Source organism: Chiloscyllium plagiosum, unplaced genomic scaffold (assembly GCF_037043375.1).
Source record: "Chiloscyllium plagiosum isolate Xiang-an unplaced genomic scaffold, Cpla_swu_hap1 HiC_scaffold_16, whole genome shotgun sequence".
In the NCBI taxonomy this organism is placed as follows: Eukaryota; Metazoa; Chordata; class Chondrichthyes; order Orectolobiformes; family Hemiscylliidae; genus Chiloscyllium; species Chiloscyllium plagiosum.
This window is the reverse complement of record NW_028270154.1, coordinates 29,993,778-30,007,215: the sequence shown is the minus strand read 5'-3', so window position 1 is coordinate 30,007,215 and position 13,438 is coordinate 29,993,778. Positions and strand designations below refer to the sequence as shown.

Sequence of the window (13,438 nt, the reverse complement as noted above, 5' to 3'; positions counted from 1 at the left end):
CAAAACAAATAGTCACGTGGACAAATGCAGAATAATTAAGCAGAGCCAGCATAGATTTTCAAAGGCAAAAACATGTTCAAATAACTTACTAGAATTTAATTGAAATGATGAGTTAATGTATTATACATGGGCTTTCAAATTTAGATTGTACAGTGCCATACAACAGACTTGTAAACAAATTTATAACTCATGGAATTAAAGTTTCAGTAGCAATATGATAGGAAATTGACTGAGTGACAGGAAACAGAGGGTAGTGGTTAATGGATTTGTTTGGCGAGGAGGATTGGCATGGTGCTCGCTGGGTCACTGTTGAGGCACTTGTTTTATAACTTTGACCTTGACCTTGGTGTGCAAGGCATCATTTCAAAATTTGTGAATAATGTGAAATTTAGAAGCACAATAAACAGTAAGAAGACAATAATGTAGACCTTCAAAAGAACATGGACAATTTGGCAGAATGGGCAATTTTGTGGCAGATGAAGTTTAAGTGGAGAAATTCATTTTGGTAGAAAGTACATGGAGAGACAATAAGGAGTGGACCTCTCAAGGGGTATAAAAGAACTTGGGTGCATATGTGCATAAATCAATGAAGATAGCAGAATAAGATGAAGGAAAAGAGGCTTTATTAATGTCACCATTGCCTCAAGCAACCATAAGGTTGCTCTTTTGTCAGAGAAAGATGATTGGTGGTGATTTAATCTGAAGGTCACCATGCCTCAGGTTAAGGACAAGGTTGAGAAGGTAGAACCCATCACAGTAGCCTTATCTGGTGTGGGAACTCAACCCTTGCTGTTGGTATCACTCTGCATTGCAAACTAGCTTATCCATCCCACTCAGTATTTATTATTTGGGGAATTGTGTAAAGATCAGAGTTATGTTGAACTTGTATAATATGCTAGTTCAGTTGCAGGTGGAGTATTTCATCCAATCCTGAATTCCACATTTTCGGAAAGATATGGAGGTGGTTGAACTTCTTCATCCTTGGAAAGTTAGAAAAATAGGTTGAAGAAATTGGGACTGTATTCCTTGACGAAAAGAAGTCTGAGAGAGTAATTCATAGAGGTATTTAGAATCATTCAATCATTTTTGAACAGAGGGGAGAAATTGTAGCAACTTGTAAAATGAACGAAGTTGTGATTAGCGAACGAACTAAAAAATTGACATGATGAGAAATCCTTTCACGCATTGAGTGATTAAGGACTGGAGTGTAATACCTGAGCCTGTGATAGAGCCAGTTCAACTTATGCATTCTAAAGCAGATTTAGTGGGGATAACAGACAGGGTAAAGTGGAGAAGGCACTAAGTGAGATGATCACTTAAAGAAATGGTATAGGCATGATGAGCCAAATAGCCTCCTTCCTAATTCTAATAATTTTGTGATTTTGCAGCTTGTAGACAAACCCGTCCCTGTGGAGCACCTTGGGGATGTTTACTATGTTATACACGTTATATAAAGGAAGAAGTGGAATTTAGCTTAATTGGCTAGATGGCTAGAGTTTGGTAGAGACGCTTGGTTTTAACCCCCATACTGGCTCTTCCAGCTCATGGAGGGCTGCATCATTGCTTTGCCTATGTTTAATGTGACATGGTGTCCTTCAAACTATGTAACCAGTAGATTTCCCTAATGGTAAGGGAATAGGAATTTGCATAGTCCAATGGGTATGGAACAAAAGCAGAATTGTTGGAGAATCTCAGCAGGTCTGGCAGCTTCTGTGAAGAGAAAGAAGTGTCTACGTTTTGAGTCCAGTGGCCCTTCTTCAGAACCACTCTTCAAAACAGAAGCCCCAATGGGTATGGTTCCTGCCTCTGAGTCAGGTCAAGTCCCTGTCTAGGATTTCATGGAAAGGAATTTGCATCTATAACATGACCAAACTTATAATTTGGTCATGTTATAGATCTTTCTTATAAATCTTTCCAATATACGCTAAAGGTAATGGACATCAACTTATAAATCTTTCCAATATACGCTAAAGGTAATGGCAAACATTCTGGATCATCCATATGATGAAAAGATTATAGGTACCTCTATGATCACCATCTTGATTTCCAGGTTACCACACACACATGTAAAATGCATATTGCCATCATCTGCAAAAAATCAGAATGGTGTGTGCCAGGATCAAGGATGTCTCAGAGAGTGTGCAGAATATTCTCAAAGGGGAGAGGGATCAGCAGGAGGTCATTGTCCACATTGGAACTAATGACATCGGAAGGGAAAAGGATGAGATTCTGAAGGGAGAATATAGAAAATTAGTCAGGAATTTCAAAAGGACATCTTGAGGGTAGTAATATCTGGATTACTACTGGTGTGACAAGCTAGTGAGGATAGGAATAGAAGGATAGAGCAGATGAATGCATCGCTTAAAAGCTGGTGCATGGGAGAAGGATTCACATTTTTGGATCTTTGGAATCTCTTTTGGGGTAGAAATGACTTGTACAAGAAGGACGAATTGCACCTGAGTTGGAAGGGGACTAATATACTGGCAGGGAGATTTGCAAGAGCTCGGGAGGATTTAAAGAGGGGGGTGGGGGGGAGGTGGGACGCAGGGAGATAGTGAGGCAAGAGATCAATCTGAGACTGGTACAGTTGAGAAAAGAAGCGAGTCAGTCAGGGTGGGCAGGAACCAAGCAGAGAACAAGGTAGGGCTGAAAAATTAAACTGCATTTATTTCGATGCAAGAGGCCTAACAGGGAAGGCAGATGAACTCAGGGCCTGGTTAGGAACATGGAACTGGGATATCATAGCAATTACAGAAACATGGCTCAGGGATGGACTGGCAGCTTGATGTTCCAGGATACAAATGCTATAGGAAGGATAGAAAGGGAGGTAAGTGAGGAGGGGGAGTGGCGTTTTTGATAAGGGATAGCATTACAGCTGTACTAGGGAGGATATTCCCAGAAATACATCCAGGGAGGTTATTTGGGTGGAACTGAGAAGCAAGAATGGGATGATCATCATATTATAGGCCCCCTAATAGTCAGTGGGAAATTGAGAAAAAATTGTAAGGAGATTTCAGGTATCTATAAGAATTACTGGGTGGTTATGGTAGGGGATTTTAACTTTCCAAACATAGACTGGGACTGCCGTAGTATTAAGGGTTTAGATGAAGAGGAATTTGTTCAGTGTGACCAAGAAAATTTTCTGTGTCAGTTTGTGGATGTACTGACTACAGAAGGTGCAATACTTGACTTACTCTTGGGAAATAAGGCAGGGCAGGTGACTGAAGTGTCAGTGGCGGGGGGGGGGGGGCACTTTGGGCCAGCGCCCATAATTTTATTAGTTTTAAAATAGTGATGGAAAAAGATAGACCAAATCTAACAGTTAAGTTCTAAAATGGAGGAAGGTCAGTTTTGATGGCATTAGGCAAGAACTTTTAAAAGGAGAAAGTGAGGTCTGCAGATGCTGGAAATCAGAGCTGAAAATGTGTTGCTGGAAAAGCACAGCAGGTCAGGCAGCATCCAGGGTGGATGCTGCCTGACCTGCTGCGCTTTTCCAGCAACACATCAAGAACTTTTAAAAGCTGATTGGGGACAGATGTTCACAGTTAAGGAGGTGGCTGGAAAATGGGAAGCCTTCAGAAGTGAGATAACGAGAATCCAGAGACAGTATATTCCTGTTAGCATGAAATGAAAGGCTGGTAGGTGTAGGGAATGCTGGATAACTAGAGAAATTAAGGGTTTGGTTAAGAAAAAGAAGGAAACATATGTCAGGTATAGACAGGATAAATCAAGTGAATCTTTAGAAGTGTATAAAGGCAGTAGGAGTTTACTTCAGGACAGCAAAAAGGGGACATGAGATAACTTTGGCAAATAGGGTTAAGGAGAATCCAAAGGTTTTTTACAAATACATTAAGGACAAAAAGGTATCTAGGGTGCAAATAGGGCCCCTCAAAGATCAGCAAGGCAGCCTTAGTGTGGAGCCGCAGGAGATGGGGAGATACTAAACAAGTATTTTGCATCAGTGTTTACTGTGGAGAAGGACAGGGACGATATAGAATGTGGGGAAATAGATGGTGACATCTTGAAAAATGCCCATAATACAGAGGAGGAAGAGCTGGATGTCATGAAATGCATAAAGGTGGATAAATCCCATGACCTGATCAGGTGTACCCTAGAACTCTGTGGGAAGCTAGGGAAATGATTGCTGGGCCCTTTGCTGAGATATTTGTCTCATTGATAGTCACAGGTGAGGTGTCAGAAGACTGGAGGTTGGCTAACGCGATACCATTATGGAAGAAAGGTGGTAAGGACAAGCCAGGAACTATAGACCAGTGAGCCTGTCATCAGTTGTGGGCAAGTTGTTGGAGGGAATCATGAGGGACAGGATTTACATGCATTTGGAAAGGCAAGGTCTGATTAGGGATAGTCAACATGGCTTTGTGCTGGAAAATCATATCTCACGAATTTGATTGAAAAAGTAACAAAGAGGATTGATGAGGGTAGAGTGGTGGAAGTGATCTATGATAGGATAGTGAAGAAGGCATTTGGTATGCTTTCCTTTGTTGGTCAGAGTATTGAGTGCAGGACTTTGGTTAGGCCACTGTTGGAATATTGTGTGCAATTCTGGTCTCCTTCCTATCGGAAAGATGTTGTGAAACTTGAAAGAGTTCAGAAAAGATTTAGAAGGATGTTGCCAGGGTTGGAGGATTTGAGCTATAGTGAGAGGCTGAACAGGCAGGGGCTGTTTTCCCTGAAGCGTCGGAGGCTGAGGGGTGACCTTATAGAGGTTTACAAAATTATGAGGGGCGTGGATACAGTAAATACACAAAGTCTTTTCCCTGGGGGTTGTGGGGTGGGGGGGGAGTCAGAACTAGAGGGCATGGGTTTAGGGTGAGAGGAGAAAGATATAAAAGAGACCTAAGCGGGAACTTTTTCACACAGAGGGTGGTACTAGTATGGAATGAGCTGCCAGAGGAAGTGGTGGAGGCTGGCACAATTGCAACATTTAAGAGGCATTTGGATGGGTATATAAATAGGAAGGGTTTGGAGGGATATGGGCAGGGTGCTGGCAGGTGGGACTAGATTGGGTTGGGAAATCTGTTCGGCATGGACAGGTTGGACCGAAGGGTCTGTTTCCATGCTGTACATCTCTATGACTCTATGACTTCAGTAAGGCGTTCAACAAAGTTCCCCATGGGAGACTGGTTAGGAAGGTTAGATCACATGGAATACAGGGAGAGCTATCCATTTGGATACAGAACTGTCTCAAAGAAGATAGAGTGTGGTGGCGGAGGGTTGCTTTTCAGACTGGAGGCCTGTGACCAGTGGAGTGCCACAAGGATTGGTGCTGAGTCCTCTACTTTTCATCATTTATATAAATGATTTGGATGTGAGCATAACAGGTATAGTTAGTAAGTTTGCAGGTGACACCAAAATTGGAGGGGTGGTGCACAGCAAAGAAGGTTACCTCAGATTACAACAGGATCTTGATCAGATGGGCCAATGGGCTGAGGAATGGCAGATGGAGTTTAATTTAGGTAAATATGAGGTGCTGCATTTTGGGAAAACAAATTTTAGCAGGACTTATACACTGATTGTTAAGGTCCTAGGGAGTGTTGCTAAATAAAGAGACCTTGGAGTGCAGGTTCATAGCTCCTTGAAAGTGGAATTGCAGGTAGATAGGATAGTGAAGAAGCATTTGGTATGCTTTCCTTTATTGGTCAGAGCATTGAGTACAAGAGTTGGGAGGTCATATTGCGGCTGTACAATATGTTGGTTAGGCCATTAGTAACATTACTTGCAATTCTGGTCTCCTTCCTATCGGAAAGATGTTGTGAAACTTGAAAGGGTTCAGAAAAGATTTACAAGGATGTTGCCAGGGTTGGAAGATTTGAGCTATAGGGAGAAGCTGAATAGGCTGGAGCACCAAAGGTTGAGGGGTGTCCTCATAGAGGTTTATAAAATCATGAAGAGCGTGGATAAGATAAATAGACAAAGTCTTTTCCCTGGGATCGGGGAGTCAAGAACTAAAGGGCGTAGGTTTAGGGTGAGAGGGGAAAGACACAAAAAAGGGACCTTAGGGGCAACTTTTTCACGCAGAGGGTGGTGCATGTTTGGAATGAGCTGTCAGAGGAAGTGGTGGAGGTTAGTACAAATACAACATTTAAAAGGCATCTGGATAGGAATATGAATAGGAAGGGTTTGGAGGGATATGGGCCGGGTGCTGGCAGGTGGGACTAGATTGGGTTGGGAGATCTGGTCGGCATGGATGAGTTGGACCGAAGGGTCTGTTTCCATGCTGTACATCTTTATAACTCTATGGGTCTAAATCAGGAAGTCAGTTGCATCAATTGACTGGTTAACTGGTGTGGATCAGATTGGTCCCACCAGCATGGGGTTTGTTCGCTGGTCTCACTGGGAAGGATTCAGGGATGCTACGCACAGTACCAAAAGACTTCTGCAGAGCAGTTTTTTACTTACCATACAAACAGACGTGAACCAAATCATACAAAAACGAACAGGCTCAATGATGAGAGAAAACCTTTCTGTTCTTGCTGTCTTAATCACAGCTCAGTGTTTGTCTCCTGGGCTCAAAATAAAAAAAAGCAAGCTTTCATAAAATAATGGAAATTATAACAGAGCATGAAACCTTTGAGTAATCGGAACTCTCTCCTGTAGCTCCACTTGACTTCATACCCTTTTAAGTTCCTTTTTTTCAAATATTTGTCCTTTTTAGCCTTAGTTTTTATTCCAGTCCACCACTCCATATTCAGCTGTGACGACAGAATCAAAAACTTTCTAACCCACGGTGTAAAAACTTTTCTGCTCCTTTTCCTCTTAGTGCCACCCCTGTCACTCACCATTGGAAAGAATTCTTTTTTAACTATTTTTCCCTGGTAAAGTCCCTTTGTTTCACTCATTCCTCTGTTACTGCTTCTTGCTCAACATTGCTCTTTTTCCCAACTTTGTTTGCTTGTCTCTCTGCCCCATTACTCAAGCCCTAAAAGCCCTCTTTGTCTTCTCCCCACCTTCTTTATCTTCTGACCCAGTCTCCTGATGCCCAATCATCCACCTTTGCCCAAGTTCACATCCTCAACTCGATTTCCCCTTTCTCTGCCTTTTTGCGGGATGGGTAGGTGTTAAAGGATTTCTTGGGTAGGAATGACATTACCATGAGCCAGCCATTTCCCTGTAGTTACATGTTACAGAAGCATAGATCATCCAGTGGACAGAAAATGTAATGCATGGAGGTCTCCTAGGATACAAGACATATCTATTCCACGAAGCACCCATCCAATCTAGGAGAATTAGCAACCCCAGTTTAGAGTCACAATGTATTTGCAGTTTGCAACAGCTGGTCCATGGATAGTACTGCATATGTAAAGAATATACTAGCTAAGCGTACAAAAAGTGGAAATTCAGCTCTAATTTCATGCAGCAGGATTGCCTTCTGGTATAATCTTCAGAAATTACATTTGGCTATGACTAGATTAGATTAGATTAAATTTTATTATCATGTGTACTAAGTACAAATATACAGGAGTACAATGAAAGGTGTACAGAGTTGCTACTCTCCAGCTCCATCTTAGAATATGATAGTTAGAATTAAAAACAAGAGCTGAAATTAAGGGAACAGAAAGAAAAGGAGAAGAAAGTGCCAGATCACTGCTTCTGCTGCCAGGAGTCTAGAGCTGGGCTCACCAATGCCACCTGCGACAGACCACCAATGTCGAAGTGACCATGCTACAGCACCATCACTTGCCGACGCCATCTTGGAATCAATTGAAGTATCAGAGTTCACAAGCTTCCTGAACAAATGCAAGAGTGTAGCCAGCGCTGACATAAGAGCTGCAGTCGATACCAATGTCATTGCCACTGTCACTACTTCAAATCCTGCGCTGGGCCCACCAGCATTGAAGTTGCCACACTTCAGCACCGTCTCTCACTGCTGGGCCCATACTTGCTTCTGTCACTGATACCACTGGTTCTGCTGCAGTCAAGCTCCCCAAGGGCAAAAGGTAAGAGAGAACAGTAGAGAGAAGAAAATTGGAAGGAAAGAAGAAAGAAAAAATCACACAACACCAGGTTATAGTCCAACAGGTTTATTTAGAAGCACTAGCTTTCGGAGCACTGCTCCTTCATCAGGTGGTTGTCAGCAGCGCTCCAAAAGCTCGTGCTTCCACATAAACCTGTTGGACTACAACCTGGTGTTGTGTGATTTTTGACTTTGTCCACCTCAGTCCAATATCGGTTACTCTACATCAAGAAAAAATGAAATAGAGAAATGGCTGGAAGAAAGCAGTGGATGAGTGAACACTGCTACTCCATCACCGCCATCCTTGATGAAATGTGTTTACAATTCAGAGCAATACATTAGCTTCAAAGTGTTTTGAGATATCCCAATTAACTAAAAGGCATTCCGTAAACACAAACCATTTGATTCTCTAAGCACTGTTGAGTAACTTGATGCTTTACTTCCCTCTAGTGGTTTTACACAGTCTTTCACTGTGAACTGAAACCTGGAGTTATTATTTTCTCACCAATAATTTTGTCATAAAGTAATGAGGCTGAAATTGTGCTATATTAGTAGAAAATGCCTTTGGATTATTAGACTATATGAATCAGTTCTCCAAGCGTAATTATAACTTTGTTAAAAGGCAGCCATCGTTAGTTTGTGCAGAATTGCGTCACAAAACAAACGAAGAACTTAGATAATTAACATCTAAGTTAGATCCAATATTTGCAAGTTAAACAAAGAACAAGATATTGAAATGTGCAATATGGAAAGAAGGGAGAATGGGATGGAAGGACAGGAGGGAAGAAAGGAGGGAGGAAAAAAGGTTCTTTTTGTCATTTACAAATGAACATTAGTGATTTAAGCAGCTGGTGGGCATCTCAGTGCCATAATATGAAGAAGAAAACAGCCTGAGAGTGAACAAAGTATTGAGTCTTGGTCAGTCTTTATCAGAAGTGGCTGAGTTCAATTTTAGCCATTGTTCCACAGGCCAGATCTTGAACTTAGGGTGCCGCGGATTTATCTAACCAGGGACTTTATAGGATAGAAAAAGTTAAAAAAAACCCTACTTCCCCTGGAAAGTAAAATGGGGAAGGGAGTGGTGTCAGGGAAGTCCTCAAAAAATGGGAAATAATCTTAAACTCATAGCCAGGCTAGGTAGGAGTGAAATTGAAAGAGATCTTTGCATGCAAAAAACCATGGATACTTAAATAGCCACCCGAGAAAATGCTGTGGATGAATTGACATTTTCCAGTTTGAGTGATGGATTTTTGTTCATTTCAAAATATCAAGAGGTATGAACAAAGGTGGGTAAATAGGTTTGAGATACAGCATAACCACGAAGGGCAGAAGAGTTCTGAGGTTGAAAGGCCTATATTCCTGTTCCTAGGTTCCTATTTGCCAGAAAGAAAACAAAAACAAAAGAATTGTGGATGCTGGAAATCAGAAACAAAAACAGAACTTGTTGGAAAAACTAAATGGTTCTGGCAGCATCTGTAGAGAGAAAACAGATTTAATGTTATGGGTCCGGTGATCCTTCTTCAGCCATTTATGTTTTTCTTCCTATTTATCACTCCCACTTCCATAGGTTTCATCAATGAAAGTGGTGAAAAAGTGTGACCAAGTCAGTTAGTGGCTAGCTGCACTGACTGCCATGCATCCCTTTCACCATCTCTCAGGGAAATCAATATAAGCTATTCCAAGGTGTTACATAAAGAGTGTTTGGAGAACTCTCATATGTTTAAGTTCAAATCAAAAGGTTGACAACACAGCTGAACAGCAATACCTAGGCATACATCACATTATTTCAAAAATATTAATTTTACCAAATATACATAATTCTTACTTTTTTTGCTATTAAAGGTGGTGATCTTTTCTTCTCTGAAGTCAACAGAGCATTAGAAGATGACCTGATGTTCATCTTTTCACTAACTGTTCGCAGGTTGTTTTTGTAGACTGAATCTACATCGATACCAAGCGAATCGATCTCTGTGATCTGCAGTCCTTCTAGAATGAAATATGCCAGTGGTAGCTAGAAATTATAATTATTTGCTTATAAGATAAATAAAGAGCATATAGCAATTAACATGTATGTTTGAGTCAGCTAATGGTTACAAATGTGGCCTGAGTGTCAAAACAAATTCCTCTGAAGTAAATCATTATTTACTTCCTTTGATTCCTCTCACTTTCATTCACAATGACGAATAATCATTGCAGCACCACAAGAAAATCTTTAAAGATTTAAGGAGAAATCAAATTAAAAAGCCTTTCATTGGTTGTTAGTTAAGTATTACGTTTTCCAATTCCCTTGTAATCTATTATCAGGCATTTACAAGTATCATGTTGGAATAGTTAGAGGAACCTGGAATTATGTGTTAATTTCTTATCTTTTTGTGAGTTGTGGTGCCACTCACTGCTTTCTCGGATTTCACATCTAGCTCACTAGTTTATGCTCTTTAGGGAAAGAGATCTGCCAACCTAATTTAGTCAGATAAGGTTAATGTGATCAACAATGTGGTTGATCCTTAATGATCCTCCATTGTGGACTAGCTGGCCACAGTCAAGGGAACATAACAAATGGTGGCTTTGCAAGTGAAATCCAAATTCCATTAAATGATAAAATAAAATAATTGCATATGGAAGTTAGCATATGAGGAATTCTGAAGATGAACCACTGCGGCACCAGTCCAACTTGTCTTAATTTACAGTTCATTAGAAAGGCTTACCTGTCTTGGTGCCACCTAGTTGCCTATGATCAGCTGAAGATGCAGAGTTGTCTATGTTTGTGTTACGGAGGACCTTGCATGATGGGCTGACTGAAGTAGGTTGGCTTTCACTTTCCGAAATGCATGGCACATTGAGATTAGGACCAAAAGCAGAAGGTAGATCTTCTGTTTCAGTACCACATGGGATGTTGGATTGAGATATTGCTGAAAAGCAAGCCTCTTTTGACCTTGCATTTTGGTTGTTTTTTCTGATCTCCACCATCCCATTGTTGATTGAAGGCTGGAATTGACAAAGATGTAAGCCAAGTGTTTTATTCAGTAGACGTTTGAATCCAAGAGTTAATATAACTCAGAAAACATTAAGATTAGAGTTGGAATTAGATTTCTTGACCCACTGCAGTTGCTTAGGTTAAAAGATCCACTCCATATATATTTTTCATTATAGGGTGATGCCATAGTCTAAATAGAGTCAGGTTTGCTGTGCTCCTCTGGATTTTTGGCCAGTTGTTTAGAAGCTATTAGGCTCTCTAGTCCTCAGCCTTTATACCCTCCATCAACTTAATGCCCCTCACAAGCTTCAAGTAACTCACCATTTTTCCAACCACTTCCATGTTCACTTATAGTCCTCATGTCATCTGCATAACTACTCACCAAGTATTCACCACAGACAGACATCAGGGGTCACATGGAGCTAAAACAATCTTCAAACAATCTAAGATAGCTCTCAGTCATATATAATCAATAACGAAACATATCATATTTGTGACACCTATTCAATTATTTTCAACCCCATAACTTTGCAGTCTATTTGAAATGTGAGCAAACCTCTGTTCAGATTTCACACCAAAGAAAATAATCCTTTCATAGCCTTTATAAACTGTCAACCAAACTCTGAACTCTGAACTCCGAACTCCATGATGAGTTCATTGTAGCTTTTGAAATTGAACCAATCAATCTTAATGCTATAATAATAGCCCTTGGAGAAATGTCAACAAATAACTCGATTGAAACTGTATGGCCAGATGAGGCTTTATTTCTAACATACTGCAGATGCTAATTTGTCAATGCATTCTAGCTAAAGATCTTTTTTAACTCATACTGATAGCTGTAGACTGTTATTATTAATTTTTGTAGAGCAGTGAATTTTTAAAAATCTTCAGTTTATGACACTTAAACCATTTGTATTATTCTTCAAGAAGGATTACATCTACTCCATTAATTCATGAGTTTCCATATTGTAAGTTCAGGCCCTTTCAGCAGCCAAAGTAGGATCAGTTTGAACTCAGCATTAAGCTCAAATGGTTATGCTGAATTTGATTTTGCTTATTTGTGAATCACAACAATCTTTTTTTCCCAGGCAAATAGGATTGAGACTTCCTTATCCAGATCCCACAAGTGACTTTACAGGGTCTGTGGAGTTTTCCCAATTCAGCGTAATTCCAGCAGATTGTGTAAATCCTGGGCCAAGCCCCCCTAGAACCTTCAGCTATTGTATCCACTACCATACCTACTCATACAAGATCATCGACTATTTTAGAATTGGAAAGATGTTGGCCTGGTGGTGAAATCACTAGACCCAGGTAATGTTCTGGGGACCTGGGTTCGAGGCCCACCATGGCAGACGGTGGAATTTGAATCCAATAAAAAAATCTGGAATTAAGAATTTAATAATCAACTTTCTGGAAAAGCTTAGCTGGTTTACTACTGCCTTTTAAGGAAGGAAATCTGCCATCCTTACCTGATCTAACATATATGTGACTCCAGACCCATAGCAATGTGGTTGACTCTTAACTGCCCTCTAGGCAATTAGTTCTTATCCAACTAGTGATACCCACATCCCGTGAATAAATAGCAAAGAAATCAACTTGGAGGGTAAAAATGCAATTTGTCTCTATGATCCACACTCTCCTAAAAACAGTCCCCTGCTTCCTCCATACCAATCTCTTCGACCAACAATGCAATACTCATGGATTTCTTTGTAAACAAAATAGACTATCATTCATCTGCCTCTTTGTATATTCCTTTTTTCTGATAAGCTATATCCTGTCAATCTCCTCTCTACCCCTCAATTGTAATCTCCATATTTTGCCCCCAGTTGTCCCTTGCTCTTTCTAGATAGTTTGGGCTACAAAAACCTCATTCCTTGAAACCATTCCCACCAAATTCCTAACCATCCATTTTCCTTTACCAGACCTCATTTTAAATAGATCCCTTTTCTCAGGCACCGGCCCCTGCTTTTAAATAAATATCATCACTTTTTCCCATAAATTAGTGTTGGATTCTAATCCAGCCACCTTTTCCACCAAAATGCTAAAAGAGCTAAAATGTTCTTAGATGTTCAGATTCACAGTTCTCAATGGCAACTATGAATGGGCAATAAATGCTGTTCCAGTCAGTGATGCCCAAATCCTATGAATGAATAAAAAAGAAAATATTTGCATCCCTTAATACTGTACTTGCTGTACTACATTGGCTCTTAAAGTGTAAAACTTAACTTTCTTATTTCAGTGTGTACAGGCCCATATCTCTTCCTATATCTGAAAATCAAACCAAACCCTCTGAATTTCATGATTCTGTGACTGTAGTCACTTGTGCATCCCACCTTCCCAAGATCTCACTTCCTGGAATTTCCTCCAAAATTCTCTCCACCTTGCTACATCCTTTTCCTTTTTCTCAGCCAATTTTATGGTCACCTTGTCTGATTTCTAATTTATTGGCTTGATATTGTTTTTCCCATGCTTTGGTGTGGCATTTTTCT

General features: G+C 40.4%; 1 protein-coding gene across 6 annotated transcripts in view; it reads right to left on the bottom strand.

Annotated features, from left to right (window-relative positions):
* The window catches only part of LOC122556561 (uncharacterized), a 112,511-nt gene that overhangs the window by 66,792 nt on the left and 32,281 nt on the right, over positions 1-13,438 (bottom strand). For all 6 annotated transcript variants that reach the window (XM_043703368.2, XM_043703371.2, XM_043703369.2 and 3 more), the window contains 2 exons: positions 10,681-10,960; positions 9,801-9,961 (listed from right to left, as the gene is read on the bottom strand). In XM_043703368.2, the coding sequence (XP_043559303.2) occupies positions 9,801-9,961; positions 10,681-10,960 (441 nt within the window). The remainder of the gene's footprint in view (positions 1-9,800; positions 9,962-10,680; positions 10,961-13,438) is intronic.